Consider the following 22,500-nt stretch of genomic DNA (forward strand, 5'->3'; position numbering starts at 1 on the left):
TTGTTTCTCTCGCTTAATACTGGACCAGTTTTCAAAACTATGTTGCTCCCATCAGTCACTTACACACAAAAAACCTGAGAAAAAGTTACCCTTTAACAAATCGGACAGACTGTAACAACATTACAGAGGGAAGTGATCATGAAAACATGTTGCCAAGTAAAACAGAAAATGTTCAGCAAGGCTGTGGCTTTAGGAAGCGGATCAACAGTCCGTCGTTGGCTGGTTGAAAGCCGTCAGTGTTGCAGAGAGTCCAGCAGGTGGACGCTCGGGTTCTGCCGGCTGAATAGTTGGGGGCTCGGAGCCAGCTGTGAGTCTTCACGTCCACAGCTGGCTTCCGCCCTGAGGTCACTTCACCCACAGTTCCCACGCTTATATCCCCCCACATGTTATACACATCTGGAATCAGTTACTCCGGTCACAGAGGACAGCTGTACTCTCTGTGCATTACACTGCTCTCATCAGAGCTGCTCTCTGTGTTTTTATCTGTTTAAACTAACACGCCCAAAACTCATATCTCATCAACATCCTGGTATACTGGACATAAACAGGAGGCTGCGTGGAGACTCCGCCCACTGCTGCTGGTTGCCATGGTAACGTTAGCACGAGACGTCGTGACCGATGAGACCCAATCAGGAGGAGAGACGTTGGCGTCAGTGTTGCCAAAGGTCTCCGTTAACGGCCGTTGAGACTGCAACACAACCCCGCAGATTCCAAACCAAAACGGGTCAGAGCAGGGGGAATGAGAGGGGGAAACGCCAGAGCAGGGGGAATGAGAGGGGGAAACGCCAGAGCAGGGGGAATGAGAGGGGGAAATGTAGCAGAAAAAATTACTTTTCAAACCAAAACGTAGCGACGTAAATGTAGCCTGAGTTATTTAGTGCGTTCCTGGGAATGACATCACACCGAGTCCCATTTAAATAAGCCTGATTTTCATTGCGGGGTTAGCTCTAGCCAGGTTAGCCATGGTTAGCAATACCAGTTGATAACATCGCATCAGGCTGTTGTTTTGTGCATAAAAAACGGCGTAGCAACACGCCACAGATAGAAGTGCTGATAACTGTCAGTGCTGTTGACGCACGGAGCAGCCGGGTTGGATTCTGAGCTCGGAAAGCTTCTTTTTTCATAAAAAAATGACTCAAACTGATTAATCTAAATAGTTGCAGATTTAATAGTTAACCCTCCTGTTGTCCTCGGGTCAAATCTGACCCGTTTTCAAATTTCCTACATCAGAAAGTTGGGTTTCTTTCAACCAAATTGCCACAAAAGTAACACAGATGGTTCCACGAAACGCTCTTCACAAGTACAAGTAAGGATCAGTTCAATACCGCCATTGACTTTTGGGTGTTTTAATCCATTTTTGACGCAACTCTGACAGTCTGTGGTTATCCATAAACATCCCCTGATCTTAACTATCAGTCATAATAATCTATACTTTCTGCAATTTTTTTTAAAAATTTAAAAAATTAGATAAAATGTCATAAAGGATAGATGAGGCTTATTGACTATAAAATCCAAAAATTTGTTTAAAAATAACAAGTAACAACTGTATACTGGTGTTAGTGGGAAAAAAATGCTACGAAAACGTGTTCAAAAACTGTTAATTTTGACATGGGAGTTAACGGTTAATGGATTCCTCCTTGCAGCGGCTGGTGTAGCTTGTTAACGGCAGCGTAGCCGTACCTTGTGGACACTGCGTCGGCGTCGTGGTGATGCCGTACAGCCGAGAGCGCCTCTGTGGCAGAAACTCCTCCGTCTCCTTCTCCGAGTGACGGTCCACAGCGACCACGGCCTCCCTGCAAAGAGAAACCCCCCCCCACCACAAAACAAGCCGTTGGTTGAGCCCAGACCACACAGAGACGTTACACAGTCAGGTTAACGGCGCCGTTAAACACGCCGTAATGGGACAGCTGCAGTCAAACAACGGAGCTGGAAATAGCAGCGTTTACAGAGCAGCGCTGATGTTTATCTAACGTCCACTCAGACTCTGAGACGGCCACATGGTCCGACTCTGTAAGGTCTGTGGGGGGGGGATTAATACCAGCAGGGGATTTCATTCATTCTGTCCATTTCACTACAACTTTACAGAATACTTGCACTTTGTTTACGATTAGTTTTTGGGGCTTTTGTGGCCTGTATTCGATTGTGCAGCTGTAGACAGGAAAGAGAGGAGAGAGGAGAGAGAGAGGGGTGATGACGTGCAGCAAAAGGCTGCGGGGCGGATTTTAATTAGACTAAATCAGGGGGTCAAACTCAGTTTGACTACGGGCCACACTGGAAGAAACAGAATCCCATCCAGAGCCGCACACGTTTAGTTTAATGACTTTTATATACAAGAGAAAAGTCAAATATCTCTGACTGTATTATTGCCTTATTGTCTTATATAGTCTTCTCACAGTTTGGTCGACATAAATCAGTGGTGTAGTCTACGTGATACGCAGGTATACGCAGTATACGCTCTAAGAAAGCTCCAGGATTTCCATATACCCACTTAACAACATACTTTCCATTATTATTTTGATTTATTTTGAATTGTCATCTGTTTTCCTTCTTCACATCAGGCTAAATAAAGGGATTTCCACAGTAAATTGGTGCATAAAAGTGTGTCCGAATACAAGAAATGAAGTCGTTGATGCTCAAAACTTCCCTGGGGGAAGGACACCCAGACCTCCCAAAGGCAGATTCTGGCCAATATATACAGTACAGTATACCCACTACAATACACTAGACTACACCACTAAAAGCCCCCAAAAAGTTCCTTAGACGTCATAGAAAAAAGCGGCAAAAAAGGTCGCAAAAGCATCAGAAAAAGTGACAAAAACTCAAAGTTTATTGAGAACCTAAATGTGACAGCTGATGTGAGTGTGTTACCTCCTCCAGTCGGTGTAATAAAGCTTCCTTCCAAAGGAGACGAGAGCGAACGGATACTGGATCCCTTCCACGATCTGCCTCCTCAGCCTGCGGTGAGGATCCATACACTCCACCTTACGAGTTCCTGCACCGCCATCAATCAAACGATCCGTCATTCAGCCATAGCGAGGAGCACACGAAGCAGAATAAACCTGGACTAACAGCGTGGTCAGCAGAGAATCTACTCACTGCGGAAGTTAAAATCCTTTGTGTCTAACTAAATGGTTTGCATCTTGGGTCATTTATCAAAAGTCTTTTAGTGTAACCTTCTCATTTTATCTGCTGGTCCGATGGTCTGTGTGTGTGAAGGAGCCTGAACAGCATCGTGAGGGTCTGCTCCAAAAATAATCAGAGTTCAGCAGAGAGACTCTGCCGTTTTATTTGGTAAAAGCCAAACCAGTTATTGACCAGCATGCCCGTGTCCTGTCCCGGAGTCCTTGTGTTTTTTTTGGTCCTGCTCCCCGCCCTGCTACACCCTGTAGCACCCTGCTACGCCCTGTAGTGCCCTGCTACGTCCTGCTACGTCCTGCTACACCCTGTAGTGTCCTGCTACACCCTGCTACGTCCTGCTACACCCTGCTACGCCCTGCTACGTCCTGCTACGCCCTGCTACACCCTGCTACACCCTACAGTGCCCTGCTACGCCCTGCTACACCCTGCTACGTCCTGCTACGCCCTGCTACACCCTGCTACGTCCTGCTACGCCCTGCTACGCCCTGCTACGTCCTGCTACGTCCTGCTACACCCTGCTACACCCTGCTACGCCCTGCTACGTCCTGCTACACCCTGCTACACCCTGCTACGCCCTGCTACACCCTGCTACGTCCTGCTACACCCTGCTACGTCCTGCTACACCCTGCTACGCCCTGCTACACCCTACAGTGCCCTGCTACACCCTGCTACACCCTGCTACACCCTACAGTGCCCTGCTACACCCTGCTACGCCCTATAGTGCCCTGCTACGCCCTGCAGTGCTCTGCTACACCCTGCTATGCTCTGCCGTGCCCTGCTACACCCTGCTATGCCCTGATACGCTATGAACTACTACAACTACTATTTCTAGTCATAGTTCCATTACCTTTATTGTGACTATTATTGCCACTGTTCATCACACCCCCAACTGGCACCGTCAGACATCTCCTACCAAGAGTCTGGGTCTGTCCCAGGTTTCTCCCTAAAAGGGAGTTTTTCCTTGCCACTGTTGCACTAAATGCTTGCTCTTGGGGGAATTACTGGAATTGTTGGGTCTTTGTAAATTATAGTTTGGTCTAGACCTACTCTATCTGTAAAGTGTCCTGAGATAACTCTTGTTATGATTTGATACTATAAATAAAATTGAATTGAACACAGTTCACACCACCCACGGACACAAACAGCTATTCAGAGTCCTTCATTCCGTCTGCTATCAGACTTTTAAACCTTGGCAATACTCTTTGGGACTCAACATCTTATTGTATTATCCTAAGGTTTGGACTGCTTGTGCTCCATTTGTCTGGGAAGCCCATTTATTTATGTAGAGCTTCCGCCGCTCCTTCAGCTGTTTGTGTGAGAGAGGACAGAGAAGGGACTCTAACGTTACATCCTGTTGGTCATACATGTTGGTCTCATTTGTAGTCGTAATACAGGGAAGTATATTTTAACTACAACACCACGGGATAATAAAAATAGGAGCATTAGAGGCGTTGCGTGGACGTAGGAAAACTAAGACCTGTTTAAAATGACTTAAGTGCTAGAACACAATACTTCAGTGAATTTAAGACTTTTTAAGGCCTAACATTTTGATTTTGAAAGACTTTTTAAGTAAGATCTCCAGGTTGGATCTGGTCGGTTGTGTAGTTGTTGTTCAGGTCTGTCTCACCTGCGTCGGCCCAGCACAGCTGCTGGTCTTCCAGGTCAAAGGTCAGGCCGTTGGGGAGCCCCAGGTCGTCTTTCACCAGCACGGTACGGTCCGTCCCGTCCATGTTGGACATCTCAATCTTGGGGCCGTCTCTGTTCCAGTCAGCCCAGTACAGCCGCCTGCAGCGAACGGGACAAACGCCAGTTAACGTGTGTTCACACAGCCGGCGTCGGCCGTCAGACAGTACGGCGGAAACGCAGGTCTTGCCATTCATTTTTATGGGGGTAGTGCGTTAACCTGGGGGGGAGACCGAACAAACTGCAGCGGGCTGGCGGCAAAAAGTTGTCTTGTGTTTTGAGGCGGTGTGAGAGTCCCGTACAGAAAACAGGAAACACCACTGCCTCTATCTCTGCCACGAGAACGTTTTAAAACCCCAAACACAAGCTGTGAACTGGCTGGGAGTTTGTGGAACAAACTGACTGTTTCCTCAGTCCCTCCGTCCCTTTAATTTCTCTCTTTCCAGGGAAATGAAGCTGCCTTCAAGTGCGCTCGGAAACGTCAAGATCTATAAACGATCTGACGGAAGTAGCTGTGAAATATATAGTCTACTTGTCCTACATTTGGGGGAGGTTACACATCTTAATCATCTTGGTATTTTGGAGTCAGGAGTGACCATATTTGGACAAAAGGGTGGAGCTAGCTGGGGAGGATGCGTCAAACCCAATGGTGATTATTGTTGCTAAACGCTAAAGAGGGAAAGTTGCAGCTAGATATCGTTTTAAATTTTGGATATCGTGATATGACATAAGTGTTGTCTTTTCCTGGTTTTAAAGGCTGCGTTACAGTAGAGTGATGTCATGTTCTGAACTTAGGCTACCAGACTATTCTACCTTTACCCACTTGGTCATTAAATCCACATTACTGGTGATTATTTATCAAAAATCTCATTGTGTAAATATTTTGTGAAAGCCCGGATTTTCATTGATGTATTTGGTCAAAAATATTGTGCTATTTGATTTTCTCCATATCGCCCAGCTCTAGGATCATTGTCTCATAGACTTCTATAGAAACAGACTTCTTTTTGGAGCCAGTGGAGTCGCCCCCTGCTGGAAGTTAGAGGGAATGCAGCTTAGCTTCAGCTTTGGCTTTACTTTACAGTAAGGCTAGCCTGGGAAAACCCTGACGAACTTCCGGCAAATTGGAGATTTGCTCTGCAAGTCAGTCTGGCCAAGAGCCCATTCAAGCCCATTTCCAATTTTTCCAAATCGAGGCACCAATCACAACCGTTGAGGCGAGCTTTACACCAATCACAACCGTTGAGGAGGGCTTTACACCAATCACAACCGTTGAGGCGGGCTTTACACCAATCACAACCGTTGAGGCGGGCTTTACACCAATCACAACCGTTGAGGCGAGCTTTACACCAATCACAACCGTTGAGGAGGGCTTTACACCAATCACAACTGTTGAGGAGGGCTTTACATCAATCACAACCGTTGAGGCGAGCTTTACACCAATCACAACCGTTGAGGCGAGCTTTACACGATGACGGTAGTGCAGCGACGGCGAGTAGCTTTTTGTTTACATTCAACATGACGGCCACCGAAGCGCAGCAACCCGTTGATGCCGCTGTCGCTGCTACGTCACCCGGATCGTTGGTCTGATTGGTTGAAGGACTAACCAATTGCGCACATAGGCATTTGAGCGGCGTCCGTTGGTGACGCCCCTTTTGGAAATGGGCTGTGAATGAAGCTTCCCCAGACCCCCCCCCCCCCTCAGTTACAGCTGAGAAGGTCTGGTGTCAACCAGGCTGCAGTAAAGCAGCATTTTCCCACCAACTCAAAGAGAAAATGTTGCTTTGAAACCTGTGAACGCTGTGATTGAAGGACTCACCCGTACGCCGGGTTGGTGACGATGGGTCGCGGGTTGATGAGGTCCGTGTCGAACAGCACTCGCCGCTGGCTGCCGTCCAGTTTGGAAACCTCCACGGTGTCACGCATGGAGTCGGTCCAGAAGAGGAGGCGCGCCACGTGGTCGATGGCGATGCCTTCAGGACTCTGCAGCTCTGAGCACGCCAGGGACAGACGCAGTTTTATAAAAACGTAATAATAACAATACATTTTATTTGTAGAGCACCTTTCATTGTTTAAAAGCAATCCCAAAGTGCTACAAAGTAAAACGACAAACAATTCTGATAACAAAAGATGAACATCAACTAGAAAATGCATTTCCTGCAACAAAAAAAATGCTTGTGAATGCTGAAAAGCTAAATTGCTAAAGCTGAACTGGATTGCTAGCTTAAGTCTGTAAGAAGAAGGTGAAGTAGTGAGAATATTTGGAAAAGTTATCACACTCAGGATTGTATTATTATTGGAAATTCACAAACGCACAAATACACCCACTATACTGTATGAATACCTCATGTAAATCAACGTTTTGTTATTGTTCAATCTTACTGTCTGTAATTGTAATGTTCTGTCAGTGTCATGGTATAAGAGAACAGCAGCTGGTCCTCCAGCTGGAATCAAGCCCTGCCCTGGCTTTGAAAAAAAAGTCATAGATGGTCTTAAAAAATTATAAAAAAGTCATAGTATAGTATGTCGAAAAAAGTCTGGAAGATAATGCATACTTCACACAAAAAGGTCAGCCCAGACTGAGGATGGAACCAAGGGTCAGAGTCTGAAGTGCCTAGTTGCTACGTCTTCTATGTCCGTCTCCTCTCTATTTCCTGTGTCTCCTATGTCTCCTATGTGTCTGCTGTGCTGTGCGTTGTAGTTGTAGTGATAACGGGGATAATGTGTGTTGTAGCTGTAGTAATGACGGAGATAATGTGCGTTGTAGCTGTAGTAATGACGGAGATAATGTGCGTTGTAGCTGTAGTGATGACGGAGATAATGTGCGTTGTAGCTGTAGTAATGACGGGGATAATGTGCGTTGTAGCTGTAGTGATGACGGAGATAATGTGCGTTGTAGCTGTAGTAATGACGGGGATAATGTGCGTTGTAGCTGTGGTGATGACGGAGATAATGTGCGTTGTAGCTGTGGTGATGACGGGGATAATGTGCATTGTAGCTGTAGTGATGACGGAGATAATGTGCGTTGTAGCTGTAGTGACTTTATGGTTCTGCTGAACACAGTCAGCTCCCTAAAAGCGAAGGTGTTTATCAGTGGCCCTATTCCTTAACAAGCCAGGAGTAAAGCTGTTCACCTCTAGCCTACTTTACTTTCTGCGCCACACATCTGCTCCCTCGGCCAAGGACACGAGACAAGAGGAATCAAAACAAGAGGAAGACACAACAAAGTGCGGCAGTGATCCACCACAGCCCCCACCTGAGCAAAGATTTGACCATGGAGGACCTCAGAGCGGAGACGAGAAATCTCAACCCCCTTCACCCGTCCAACACTCCTCAAACCCCCTTACCAACACCGACGCCTTAGAGGATCCATCGCTCTCCCCACTCACCCTTTCCCCTGTGTCCCCCTGCCACATGTTGGGGTTCACTGACCGGATGGAGCAGCTGGTAGATGCTGGAACCAAGTTTACCCCACTACCTTCTCCCATCACTCGCCCCCAGCATCAAACTGACCCTGTTTGGACTCAACCACTGAAAGTAAAACGCCAGGCACCTCTGCCCCCTCCAGGACGGCAGCTAACTCCTTCTCCCCAGACTGATAAGTATGCTTGTGTACAGAATGAAACAAGCTTTAACTGATATGTGCTGGGTCCAGGCTGCATGCCTAGTGGCACTCATGACTCTTTCCAGGACAAGCCTGGGCCCTGTGTATTCAATTCTTCGTCAATCTATGTTGTGATAGGTAATAGAAAAAGAATGGTGAATCCACTAAGTAAGAGAAAGAAGCACTTAACTGCCAACTTAGCAAATTTAGCATCCATTCCTCGTCAGCCACAGCCTGTCCCAAAAAATGAGACAGATAACTATTTTAACACACTAACATTAGCCTTACTAAACGTCAGGTCTTTGGCGGGTAAATCATTTTTAATCAATGATTTTATTATTAAACACAATCTTGATTTTATGTTTTTAACTGAAACCTGGTTAGACCATAACAACAGTGATGCTGTTCTCATTGAGTCAGCTCCCCCTAACTTCAGTTTTATGAGTGAGAATAGAGCGAATAAGAAAGGAGGTGGAGTCGCCATTTTGTTTAACGACTCGTTCCAATGTACGCAAATAGCTTATGGAAACTTTGCTTCTTTTGAATATGTGGCTCTTCAGTTAAGGTCCCCCTCTCGACCTATATTTCTAATTATCTACAGGCCACCTAAATACTGTGCATCCTTCTTTGACGACTTTAGTGGACTGCTGTCTTTAATCTGTATTAACTTTGACTGTGTAGTTATTGCTGGTGATTTCAACATTCATGTTGACAACCCCCAGGATAGAGGGACAAAAGAACTGTGTTGTATTTTTGAGAACTATGGACTGACTCAGCATGTGACGGAGCCGACACACAACAAGGGGCACACTCTGGACTTGATTATCTCGAAGGGTCTGAACATTTCCAAGGTTGTGGTGACTGATGCTGCTCTCTCTGATCATTCCTGTGTTTTCTTTAATGGCACTATCTCTGTGCACAAAAGTGTCCAAACAAAGTTAATAAGAAAACGGTATATCACTGACAACACCAGTGAAACATTCATTCAGCTTTTCTCGTCCACACCCACCCTCTCAGGGGTCTCAGTCACTGAGCATGTAGACAATTTCAATTGTAAAATTACAAATGTTATGGATGCCATTGCTCCCATTAAGGTAAAAACTGTCTCTGATAAGAAGAGATCTCCATGGAGAAATGCCATACTGGTAAGAACAGAAAAAAGAGAGAGCAGAACGCAGGTGGCAAAAAACTAATCTCCAGGTCCACTACAACACCTATAAAGAGAGACTTAGCATTTATAATTTGGAACTGAGGTAGTAATGACGGAGATAATGTGCGTTGTAGCTGTAGTAATGACGGAGATAATGTGCGTTGTACCTGTAGTGATGACGGGGATAATGTGCGTTGTACCTGTAGTGATGACGGGGATAATGTGCGTTGTAGCTGTAGTGATTAACGGGGATAATGTGCGTTGTACCTGTAGTGATGACGGGGATAATGTGCGTTGTACCTGTAGTGATGACGGGGATAATGTGCGTTGTACCTGTAGTGATGACGGGGATAATGTGCGTTGTAGCTGTAGTAATGACGGGGATAATGTGCGTTGTACCTGTAGTGATGACGGGGATAATGTCTCCTCCACTCAGACTGGCTCTGCTGATGGCCGGCCCCGTGATGTCGGTCCAGTAGACCATCTTCTCCACGCAGTCGTAAGCCACGGCGATCACCACCCGGTCCTGAATACGGAGCACACGCTTTTATTCAGCCAGAGGTGGAAAGTAACTAAAGTACATTTACTCCAGTACTTGTACTTAAGTACGAAATGTTGAGGTACTTGTACTTTAAGTTGAGTCTTTTCTTTTCATGCCACTTTCTACTTCTACTGCTACATTTCAGAGAGAAATATTGTACTTTTTACTCCACTACATTCATCTGTTACAGCTTTAGTTACTAGTTACTTTAGTTACTCCACTACATTCATCTGTTCCAGCTTTAGTTACTAGTTACTTTAGTTACTCCACTACATTCATCTGTTACAGCTTTAGTTACTAGTTACTTTACATATTCAGATTACTGCAACACAAAACACATGTAGTTTATAAAATCTGATGTTTGATTCTAAATTAAACTAGCCAACAATATAATGGTCTTAAGCTGTAAGTCCAGCTTAATACTTTAAGTACATTCTCCTGATGAGACTTACAGACTTTCACTGAAGTTATGTTTTCACTGCAGGACTTGTACTTGTAACAGAGTATTTCTACAGTGTGGTGTTAGTACTTTGACTGCAGTAAAGGATGTGAATACGTCTTCCAGCGCTGCATTCGGGAGCACTTTGATTCTGAAAGAGCCTTTTGTCTCGCAGTGACAGAACGAGCGTCAGCTCCCGGTCGGGACTGGAAGACGCCGACGCTGACGGAGAGCTTTGTGCTCAGCTGCGCTACATTACAGCGTACGGGCTTCAGAGAAGAGAAGGAAAGAATCCTGATGCTATAAATCTGTTACAGCACAACTGGGGGATTGTTTCCCGGCCGACAGGAACGCTCAGAAGTGGTTCGACTACATTCGTGACAAACACTGACGCTCTCTGTGTGTCTAGGCTGTTGGACATAAAGACCGAATGTCGTCACCCGGAAAACTCTTACAAGACGAGATGTTTGGGCTGGTTCTCGCTTCTACAAAGAGCTCAGCCGGCTGGAGTTTCTCTCAGCATTTACTCTAGGGTTGTAAATAACCATTGTTGTCATCGTGGATTATCTTCTGGAGGAATGGATGAGTTGTCTGGTCCCTATAATGTGGATCAGACGTCCTCAAATGTCTTGTTTTGTCTCTCAAAGATATTCAGTTTGACATTTTTTGAATGGATTGTCAAAATAGTTGGCGTTTTTATTTAATAGTTGTTAAATAACCGAGTGTAATGTTAACCAGCGGGAGCAGCATGTTAGCATGCTGTCGTAAGCGTTTTGGCTCAATTCGAGAGTCCAGAACGGCCTCACAAAGGGTTTCTTCGTGTTTTGAAGTTTGGACGCTTGTTTTGGTCTGCATTTGGCGCGGATCCGAGTCCGACTGCTGCGTTCAAACTAACCCAAAGGAACGGCACGGAGAGGGGAAAACCAACTCAAGTGAGATTCAACGCAACTAAATGAGGCAGACCCCGCAGAGTTCGTCCAATCAGGGTCCATCGCGGTTGTAGGAGGGCGGAGCCTGTTTTCTTCGCTCGTCAGCGGTCATCGAAAAGAAAATGACAACTGCCAGTGGAGAGAACAAAGCTGGGCGATCCCTGCCGTCAAAAAACCTGTGGATGATTTATACTTCTGCGTAAAATCGACGCCGTGGCTACATGTGTACTGTAGGTACGGGGAGACACGAACCTACGCCGTAGCCTGATGTCACCTCTCGAAAAACACTACCGCAACGCTACCAAGCCACGGCCGAGCGGACTGCGTCGCAGCGACGTGGAGAAGGCCAGTTCATGCAGAAGCATGAACTGGCCTGAAGGGTGAAGTGAAATCTGATCTGATGTGGTCTTACGGGGATGTGCAGCAGAGGTTTGGCTTCCTCCTTCTTGATGTCGTATCCGTCCAGAGGGACGTGTTCGATCTTCCCGCTCTGGGCGAACAGCAGGTGTGTTCCCGGGGCGACGGGGTGGACATCGGGCCGCGGGGTCGGACCCACCGGAGCCGGCGTGACCGCCTGGTCGATACCTGCAGAGAGAGGGGAGCGTTCATTGGTCCAGAATCAGAATCCTCTATTGATCAGATCAGATCCCAGTCACGTTCACGGTAAATATATCAGGAAGAAAAAGAGCTAGAACATACCTGTGGAGAGTAAGATTGGGTTAAAAAGATTGGGATGCTAAAACTATGGATTGTAAAAATGCACCTGCACAACAGTGTGAACACAAATAAAGTACAGCGTCACCAACATAAGTAGCAAACCCTCATGTTGTCTTCCTGTCGGCCGTGAAAATTATTTTTTTGGTCGTCACTATAGCTTTGGTCGTCTTTATTCGACACTTTCGACGCTTTTCCTGGCATTTTTGAAAATTTCACGACGTTTTTTGTCACTTTTTCCGACGTTTTTGTCGATTTCTTCTGCACTTTATTTGAAGTTTTTGTTGTTTTTTTCCCACATTTTTGTCACGTTTTTCTTTTTTCTTTTATCGTTATTTTTTCAAACGCTATAAAATTGAATTAAAACGGCCCAAATTCACTTAAAGTTGTGAACTGATCATTTATTTTACTTGTAAAGAGCGTTGTAGGGAACCATCCACGTAACTAGAGATGCACCGATTACGACTTTCTAGGCCGATTCCTGATTTTCTTTGAGTTAGGCCAGCTGATACCGATTTCATTTTTTCTAACCACTTTACAGCACACACACATATTTATTTTCTATCTTTTCTTTAATAGAACATGTGTTGAACAGATAATGGATCACTATAAAATAGAACTATATAAATTACTCCTGGTGTGGGACATTCACACACATCTAAAGAGCAATGTTAGAACCATTTCCTTCTTTTCACATCAATATCCAACTAAAGAAATGTGATTTAGGTTTTTGGTGTCGTCCCTCCACGCCCTACTTTCTCCTTGCAGGTGTTGCATATTGCAAACTTGTTATCTTCTGCACACACGCTGAAGAATTCCCAAACAGCTGACATGTTGCAGGTTAATTCACCAGGTTCCTACATGTGGAGAATAGCGCCGACACGAGCTTCACACCGCGAGCGGGTACGCACGACACACGGCGGAAAAGTTGAGAGAAAGGAGAAAGAGAGCGTGCCGTGGCGTCCGTGTGTGCGTGCGTCCTTGAGAACTGTAACTGGTATAACTTATGTTGTCAGTTAATTGGAGCGTTGACCGGCATGAAATCACCATATGTCAGACTGACCTGCCGGTCGCCGGTCATGGCCGAGCACGTGAAAACCGGCCAATTCTGGTCACCAGCCGCTCTATCGGTGCATCTCTAAACGTAACTTTTTTTTGACAATTTGGTCGAAAGAAACATATTGCACATGTAAGTGATAAATGAATGCACAGAGAAATTGTTAGGGCTGCACGATATGAGGGAAACATGCGATAACGTTCTGCCTTTCTGCTGCTAAAACACAACAAACTTGCTTGTTGAATTTTAAACAAATGACAGAAAATCATTTCCAACGCTCTTTTATGGAACATATTAAACATTAGATTAAATATAAAAAGGCAGCACTACCAAAGAATGACATTTTAAAGCGCAGTTTTCTGCTGCGATTTGTTTTTCAACTATCGAACTCACACAAAAAAATCTCTGAATCTCTTCGTGATGAACACTAGTTGATAACGCGAACTGTCGGCTGGGTTGGTTTGTGTGCAGTAACCATAGCAACGCGCAAAGCTGGTCGTAAGCCGTAAACACCCAAGAGGCCGTAAACTGCCACGAGTAAAAACCCCGATTGAGACGCAGATTCTGAATGTGCTGTATTCATGTCCAGAGAATGACTCTGAGGGCCCCAAGGGTCTTGAGGCGGCGGGAAGTGATGGCACCATTGACCAACAAAAACCTGGTCTAAAGTCAATAACGCAGCATTTCATTGTTATTTTAACAGAGCATTAGTAAAATGCTCCTTGGCTCGTGCACAGCACGCACACTATGCTTGTTACACACACAGGGACGCACAGCAGCACACACACATGCAGAAGATTACTAATAAAAATATTACGGTGTAAATCCTCCATCATAACAGCAATGCTCCAAGGTCCAAACGCGCCTGGCTTTTAAAGGGAATGGGAGATGATCTCTGATTGGTTGATTGCATGTTACGCCCAAAACACCCCTCTGATTAATGAAGACACTAAGTACAACCCTTTAGAACCATGCGCCCGGCACACGGACCCTTTTTTCCGCCGTTTAAACTAGCAAAAGTGGATTTGGACACGCCCTAAACGCACCTGCACCAGGCGCTTCACGCCGTGACCTCAGATCGGTAAAATAGGGCCCAACATCCTGAGTATAAAACCGGCATTTATTGTATTTTAGCAGAATACTGAAAGCAGCAGAACTGAGTACATTTTGATATCCGTTTATTTATCGCAAGTAATATCGTTACATACTCAACGACGTTATCGCATATTTTCCTCGTATCGTGCAGCCCTAACCTGTATCATACTCGGAATATTGTCACAATAAACTGTGCAGTAGAGCTGGGCAATATATCGATATTATATCGATATCGTGATATGAGACTAGATACCGTCTTAGATTTTGGATATCGTAATATCTTAATATGGCATTAGTGTCTTTTCCTGGTTTTAAAGGCTGCATTACAGTAAAGTGAAGTCATTTTCTGAACACACCAGACTGTTGTAGCTGTTCTACTATTTGCCTTTAACCACTTAGTCATTATATCCACATTACTGATGATTATTTATCAAAAATCTCATTGTGGAAGATATTTTGTGAAAGCACCAATAGTCAACACTACAATAACAGAAGCGGTATCGATATCTTGGTATTTGGTCAACAATATCGTGATTGTTATTGATTGATTACTGTGCAATCGGTCAGTTGACTCACACAGAGGGGTGCTGCCGGGCCCCGTGCGGGTGTTGGGGACTTCCTGTCCGCTGGCGTCCACGCACCAGCACTGTCCGATGCTGGCGTGGCACTGCGTGGGCTCGTAGGCTCCGTGGCGGTCGCACTGCGGGACGTACTGACCGACGGCCGGCCGCGGACGGAAGAAGGAGAAGATACCGGAGCTGGAGGTGGCGGCCTGGGCGCTCTCTCTGTGGCGCTCGCACGGCGTCTTCTCACGCTCTGGGGACACAAAAAGAAGAAGTGAGACAACAACAACGACACCGGGAAGGCAAACCTGCGAGCGATCTTTTTACAATCAGGCCCTAAGAATATTTTTTGGGGCATTTAGATTTTTTTAATGAATTGGAGAGGCTGATATGAGAGGGGGAAGACATGCAGAAAACCGTCAGACTAGAACCCTGGACCTTCTGCATAGAGGCATAAACCTATATATATATATATATATATGTGTGTGTGTGTGTGTGTGTGTGTGTGTGTGTGTATATGTGTGTGTGCGTCTGCTCTACCAACTGAGCTAAATCGAGTACGTCACGGATCACAGAACAGGACAGTAGGATAGTAAATGTCCTTTTTTCTCACAAGTTATCAGCAAAATATATCAAACTCTGCTTGATTTAGCCTCAGTGTAATGTTATGTAACTTGATTTTGTGTTTTCTTGCTGCTGAGCAGGTTTGTGTACGTGGCAGCTGCAGATAAACGTGTGAGCGAGCGGTGGAGACGACCGCAGATTAAAGACGAGCAGGAGGCTTTTCATCTCCGCGGCCACATCTGGCAGAGCCTCAGCTCCCCTGACTCTCCCTCTCTCTGTCTTTTATCCTCCAGGGCGTCTGCGGGACGAACCACAGAGCCCTGTGTGACAGACACAGCAGCTCGTCCTCACAGCGCCACGTCTGATAACGACAATCAGACCAACGGAAGGAGCACAAAAAAGGGATAAAGAGATAAGCTCCCGAAAAGATAAGCCAATCACATTACAAAAGATCCCACTCACCCCCCCTGCAAAACTCTTTCTAGTTACTGCCATCAGGCCGCTGCTATAAAGTCCCTCTAGCCAAGTTACAAACACTCCTTCATTCCCACTGCCATAAACATCTTAAATAAAAAGTAATGACCCACACACCCACACTGGCTCTAGGCCACTTTGCACACATATATATTGTAACTTTATCCTGTGTATATTACTTTCATAAGCTATTGTATGTTTACTTTGTTTTTGCACAGTGTGTTTTTTTGTTGTCATGACCGACAAAGTTTTGTAAATCTGAAGATCAAAGATCGCCCGGACAAAAGGAAAGCGAGCAGCTTACAGTCAGAGGAAGTAAGTAAGAGACGCTGTGACAAGTTATGACAGGGGACAAAAAGATTATGCCTTGCAGAAGCCGGCGGGTCGTAAAAAAAGGACTAAAATATGACAAAACTTTGGCGCGGAGGAGTTGAGCTGTAATTAGCTCTCACAGCTCCCGACACCTGGAATCAGTGGAGGAGTGTGCAGCGCTGCGACGACGCCAAACCACAGACAACAACAACAACAACAACAAGGAAAACTACCACTGTGGACTACACTTTCTCGGGGGGGGGGGGGGAATACATGTTATTTTCTCTCCAAACAGTTTCGGGTGCAGTGGTGCAACAAGGCAGCAAAACACAAGACTCCTTCTCGAATTAAAAGATGCAAAATGTCTTTTAGGAAACGCTCATTCACGTCCAGATTCGGCGCCCAAACAATTGCAGATCCAGCCAACTGCAGCGGACCGTTCGGACCGTTCGGAGCAGCGTCATGAATTAAAACAGCAAGAATCCATCTTGAACAAAAGAAGAACTTAAAAAAAATATAACCAAGAGTGTCACGATTTTCCAAATCCTTAAATCGATTTAAACCTCACACACTCACGACAGAAGTGTACTTGGCAACGACAGTTTGAGTTTCTCAGAGTTTACGAAGTGCAGTCGTTTGTTTCCTAAACTCACTAACAGGGAAGGCAACATGTTGCCACGGGGCGACTTCAGGGAAACGGGAGGATTTTCCAGTTCTCTTTTTTCACCGTCATCTTCGCCCCCCAGCTAGTGGCCACAGCGTCAGGAAAAGAGCAGCTGCAGGCTACAGCTAAGCTAACGTTACCTTGGCTGAATCCCTAGTCTCTTATTTGATAGCTCCTCACTTGAACCAGAAGTCGTTCTGGTCCTCCTCCGTGAAGGCCGTCTCAAAGCTCTAATTCCTACCCCGATGAGCGAGGATGATCTCTGAGGAGCTATGAGCGAGAATGGAGGAAGGATCTCTGAGGAGCTATGAGAGAGGATAGAGGAGGGGTCTCTGAGGAGCTATGAGAGAGGATGGAGGAGGGATCTCTGAGGAGCTATGAGAGAGGATAGAGGAGGGGTCTCTGAGGAGCTATGAGCGAGGATGGAGGAGGGATCACTGAGGTGCTATGAGCGAGGATAGAGGAGGGGTCTCTGAGGAGCTATGAGAGAGGATGGAGGAGGGGTCTCTGAGGAGCTATGAGCGAGGATGGAGGAAGGATCTCTGAGGAGCTATGAGAGAGGATAGAGGAGGGGTCTCTGAGGAGCTATGAGAGAGGATGGAGGAAGGATCTCTGAGGTGCTATGAGCGAGGATGGATCTCTGAGGAGCTATGAGCGAGGATGGAGGAGGGATCTCTGAAGAGCTATGAGCGAGGATGGAGGAGGGATCTCTGAAGAGCTATGAGCGAGGATACAGAGAGCAGCCTTCCCGGAAGCCGTGCAGCTTAAAGCCGTTGCCAACTCCGCCCACACAGCTGACAAATTCATGGGACGCTTTAGAGGAAAGGACGTCTCATCCCTCTTAAAATAAAGAGCTGCCTTCAAGCCTGCCGGCGGACTTCCTTTAACACACTGAGCTCCTCTCTCTTTCCATCTGTGTGCATTCATGTCCCAGTAATGCTTGTCACTAACTTAGCTCCGGGGAGCTTATTTCCCAGAGTCCTTATGTTTTCTCGCCTGGCAGGTTTCCTTGGATTGGCGGTGGCACCTAAATCGTGTTTGCAGCTGCTGGCGTGGTCCTGCTCTACGCCCTGCATTGCTACTACTATCATCTATCTAGCTTCTACTATTTCTAGTCACAGATCTATTATCTTTATTGTTACAATAATTGCCACTATTCATCACATGTAAGAAGGAAGATTTTCATCGCCACTGCCGCTCCAAATGCTTGCTCTTCGGGGGTAAATTAAGAGAAATTGTTGGGTCTTTGTAAATTATAGAGTGTGGTCTAGACCTACTCTATCTGTAAAGTGTTCTGAGATAACTCGTGTTGTGATTTGACACTATGAATAAAATTGAACTGAAGTACGGTCGGAAACGTCGAGATCTATAAACGATCTGACGGAAAACAGTGGATAACTGTGAAATATAAAGTCTACTTGTGCTACATTGGGGGGGGGGGTTAAAGAACACAACAGGACGTCACAGAAATGGGCCGTTTAAAGCCTAACTCTCGCCAAAATGCAACCTAGGGTCTTTCTGTGAACGTACCTCAGTCAAACTTTCGTTTAAAGCATATTTAGGACGGAAGCACCACTTTTAAGATTGACCGTATTTCCATTTTCGGTCAAATGGCCTTTGAATTGAATGGGAGAGCTAAGGGCATTTTTATAATAGCATCAAAATCACTATTTTTCGAGATCGAGACTTTTTGACTGACAAGATGGCGGCGAGCGGAAAAAAACAACTAACTACTCAACTAAAGTGAGCTGTTAAAACCTTTCTTTTTAGTAAACTCTGTGAACACAACCAATGTTGTCAAGTCTTCCGTTAAGGTGTAGAGCCCCTGGTGATACTTGGAGCAAAGTCTCATGTTGTGTCGAGCCTCCTTAGTGGTTTAAAAATAGATATTTTGAGGCTAGCATCAAAGTGTCCCTAGCTCTCCCATTCAAAAGGCCATTTGACCCAAAACGACAATACGGTCAATCTTAAAAGTGGCGATTCCGTCCTAAATATGTGTTTGAAATGAAAGTTTGACTCGGGTACATTCACAAAAAGACCATAGGTTGCATTTTGGCGAGAGTTACGCTATAAGTGACACTCCCACCGCCGCTAACCCCTAACCCTAACCCCACAACCCTGCGGAAACTCGCCGGACGGTTATTGTTGGTCTGAAAGCTTCGAAGCACAAAAAAAAAATGGTATGTTGGACGGCCCTACAGTTCACACAGCGCATTCTAGCACCGGTCTGCATCTGATCTGGGGCTTTTTGTCGGAAAAACTGACGGCGATTGGAAATTCAGGGCTAAAGTCATGTGGTGTGAACTTAGGGTTAGGTCGGGAGTCACCTACCTGAGGACGCGGGGCGGCACTGGAAGCCGTCGCCGTGGAAACCAGGGCGGCACTGGCAGTTGTAGGAGCCCTGCGTGTTGGAGCAGAAGGCGTCGTGGTGGCATCGGTCCTGCTGGCACTCGTCTACGTCTGAACCGGCAAAACAAGTAAATACAGAAGATGAAGTGATGTTGGGATCAAAGATTCTCTGTAACTAAAGAAAGACCACTGACCACCGCTGGCTGCTGCCTCTTTGGGCGTTTTCACACCTACAGTTTGTTCACTGGGGTCCGAATCAGTTGATTAGTTTGTAAACTTGGGAGTGGTTTCTCCTCGGTTCGGTGTCATTTCACACAGAAAAATCGGTAACACTTTACTTGAAGGTATCTACATAAGAGTGACATGTCATTCTTATGTAGATACCGTCAAGTAAAGTGTAACCGATCCCAAATCCAAGCGAACCAAAATGTGTCGTACATGTGTCTGGGGGGTGGGAACAAGAAAGTGAATACAGGAAGATGTTGTGTGTGTTCTGGACGTCTCCGTGGTCAAACCAGCTCATTTCATTTCAATCATTTTCCCGACATTGTTTCTACGTCTGCTCTGCCCACCGAGACTTCGCTCTGCTCTGCCGCTGTCTGTCTCCTTGGCTGGTTTGACCACGGAGACACCTGTGACAGTCGAGTTTGACCGCTGTCTGTTTCTGAGAGAGAAACATTGCAGCTGCAACGTGACATCATGACTCTTGCGTAAACATACACGCCACTTGCTAAAGCCAAGTGGCGTGTTATCTGTACGCATTTTGAGCTATCTGCGTGTATGTCTATGCCTTATACAGCGGACGGGTTGGGTTTAGGAAAACAAAAACGGGATGCGGGACAACAACGGCACGGTTGGGTTTAGTTAAAGGAACACGCCGACTTATTGGGACTTTAGCTTATTCCCCGTATCCCCCAGAGTTAGACAAGTCCATACATACCCTTCTCATCTCCGTGCGTGCTGTAACGCTGTCTGACGCCCCCAGCATTAGCTTAGCTTAGCACAGATCATGCAGGTAACTGGTTCCAACTAGCCGACTGCTCCCAATAAGTGACAAAATAACGCAAACATGTTCCTATTTACATGTTGTGATTTGTAGAGTCACAGTGTGTACAAAAAACAACGTAACATGAGACACAGACATCTTCTAACCGTAAACATACTGGGAACTATATTCTCAGAAAGTGGAAGCTCTGCTACTTGGGCGGAGTGATTAGCGCAACACCGAAAAGCACAGTTACTTCAGTCAACAAAACCAATGTGAATAGCTAGTTAGTGGCGAACGTGACTGGTGATCATGGCATTATTTGTACACCCTGTGACTATACAAATCACAACATGTAAATAGGAACATGTTGGCGTTATTTTGTCACTTATTTGTAGCAGTCGGCTAGTTGGAACCAGTTACCTGCATGATCTGTGCTAGGCTAAGCTAATGCTGGGGGCGTCAGACAGCGTTACAGCACGCACGGAGATGAGAAGGGTATGTATGGACTTGTCTAACTCTGGGGGATACGGGGAATAAGCTAAATTCCCGATAAGTCGGCGTGTTCCTTTAAGGAAGAAAGCGACAGTTGGGTTTAGGAAACGTGACACGCGGGACACGATCCCCGGTCTCCTGGGTGAAAGTCCTGTGTTGTTTGACCCATCCTCCCCCCCGACCAATCTCCCTACGCAGATTTTCGGCCTTTCATACTACTCGCTACCGTTCTTTTCTCAGGAGAACTTGGCATGAATGGACACGCAATCGCAAGGTAATGTAAGTCAATGGAGGCCAAACAGCGTTGATAAACACGCTAAAAAGCGATTATGCGTCTGGATAACACGCCAAAATGGCATACGGATTGGCTTATCATACATACGCCACTTATTGAGATCAGTCTGGAAGCTGCTCCAGTTTGACTGCTCTGCCAAGCACACCTGACTACAGGAGACGTTTGGCTCAGACTTGTTGGGTCTGTTCCAGGTCGCATCATGTTCTCACCACAAACAAACCGCTCCAGAGTTCCTTTGAAAGCATATGCCGTCTCGGTACGCTTGTTTGGTCCACTTCTGGTGCGCATCCGAGTGTGAATACTGTATTCACACCTGCATAAACGAACCAAGAGGGGGGAAACCAACTCTGGAGACATTGAACTTAATGAGGCCGGCGTGAAAGCGCCCTAAAAGAAATCGACTGAAAATGTCCCTTTCAAACTTCATTACTTCATTTACACAAATGTATACTGAACAAAATTATAAACGCAACACTTTTGGTTGTGCCCCCACTTTTCATGAGCTGAACTCAAAGATCTAAGACTTTTTCTACGTACACAAAAGGCTTATTTCTAGGGCTGTCCTCGACTAAAGAAATTCTTAGTCGACTAACACTTATGTGATTTTGTCGATTAATCGATTAGTTGATGTAATCGACAGAGCTGTGCTCTTTGAGAGGTGGTTAAGACTAGAAAAGCACAATATAAATGTAGTTAATGAACCATCTGTAAAACTGAGTTTCTCCACAATTAATCCTGCAAAAGCACCACTTTAAATCTTGTGTTTACCAGAAATGTGCTCATAAGTTTCTTGGAAATGAGTAATTAAGCATGAATAAGCATAAAAAATGACTCATCAACTAAAGAAATCTTAGTCGACTAAGACCAAAATGCTTTACTGTATTGGGGGGTGTTTGGGGGGGGGGTCTGAAACCCTAACAACAAACTAACACAGATTCAGACAGATTTGTGAATAATATTTGAGAGAAATAAGCCTTTTGTGTACATAGAAAAAGTCTTAGATCTTTGAGTTCAGCTCGTGAAAAATGGGGGCAAAGTGTTGCGTTTATAATTTAGTTCAGTGTATGTCGTTGTGGAAACTTTACCAAAACTCAGCCCCATCTCACCGTCTCAACATCAACAGCAGAACAAGTTCCCTCAGTTTTCATTCATTCAGTTATTCCCACAGGTTGAGACGTTGTAACAGCTGGACAGTTTCGTCCTGCTGTTTTCTCTCCACATAAGAACATTCTTTAGCTCAGACTCTGCCGACTTTGAGAGATGTATATACAAGAGATGAGCTGCACAGCTGTAAGGCAGGGTTCTGCATTTCCTGCCCAGGTGGAAACATTTCCTGTGCGAGGGGCCCACGGGCGGCGCTGACTTACAATACGCCACACTGAAGAAACTGACTGAATTGTCTCTGCAAGTCCACATGGAAAACTGCTTAATGATATGACATGTACAAAAGCA

The 22,500-nt window shown here is 45.7% G+C and overlaps 1 protein-coding gene across 1 annotated transcript in view; it reads right to left on the reverse strand.

Moving 5' to 3' along the window:
• Window positions 1-1,615: 1,615 nt before the first annotated feature.
• The window catches only part of LOC116058469 (nidogen-1-like), a 62,614-nt gene continuing 41,729 nt past the window's right edge, over window positions 1,616-22,500 (reverse strand). The window contains exons 12-19 of the mRNA XM_031311295.2: window positions 19,256-19,384; window positions 14,924-15,163; window positions 11,894-12,066; window positions 9,972-10,098; window positions 6,638-6,809; window positions 4,766-4,923; window positions 2,869-2,992; window positions 1,616-1,793 (exon numbers count right to left, since the gene is read on the reverse strand). Coding sequence (XP_031167155.2) covers window positions 1,616-1,793; window positions 2,869-2,992; window positions 4,766-4,923; window positions 6,638-6,809; window positions 9,972-10,098; window positions 11,894-12,066; window positions 14,924-15,163; window positions 19,256-19,384 — 1,301 coding nt within the window. The remainder of the gene's footprint in view (window positions 1,794-2,868; window positions 2,993-4,765; window positions 4,924-6,637; window positions 6,810-9,971; window positions 10,099-11,893; window positions 12,067-14,923; window positions 15,164-19,255; window positions 19,385-22,500) is intronic.

The sequence above is a fragment of the Sander lucioperca genome, chromosome 4, assembly GCF_008315115.2.
Source record: "Sander lucioperca isolate FBNREF2018 chromosome 4, SLUC_FBN_1.2, whole genome shotgun sequence".
Classification (NCBI taxonomy): domain Eukaryota; kingdom Metazoa; phylum Chordata; class Actinopteri; order Perciformes; family Percidae; genus Sander; species Sander lucioperca.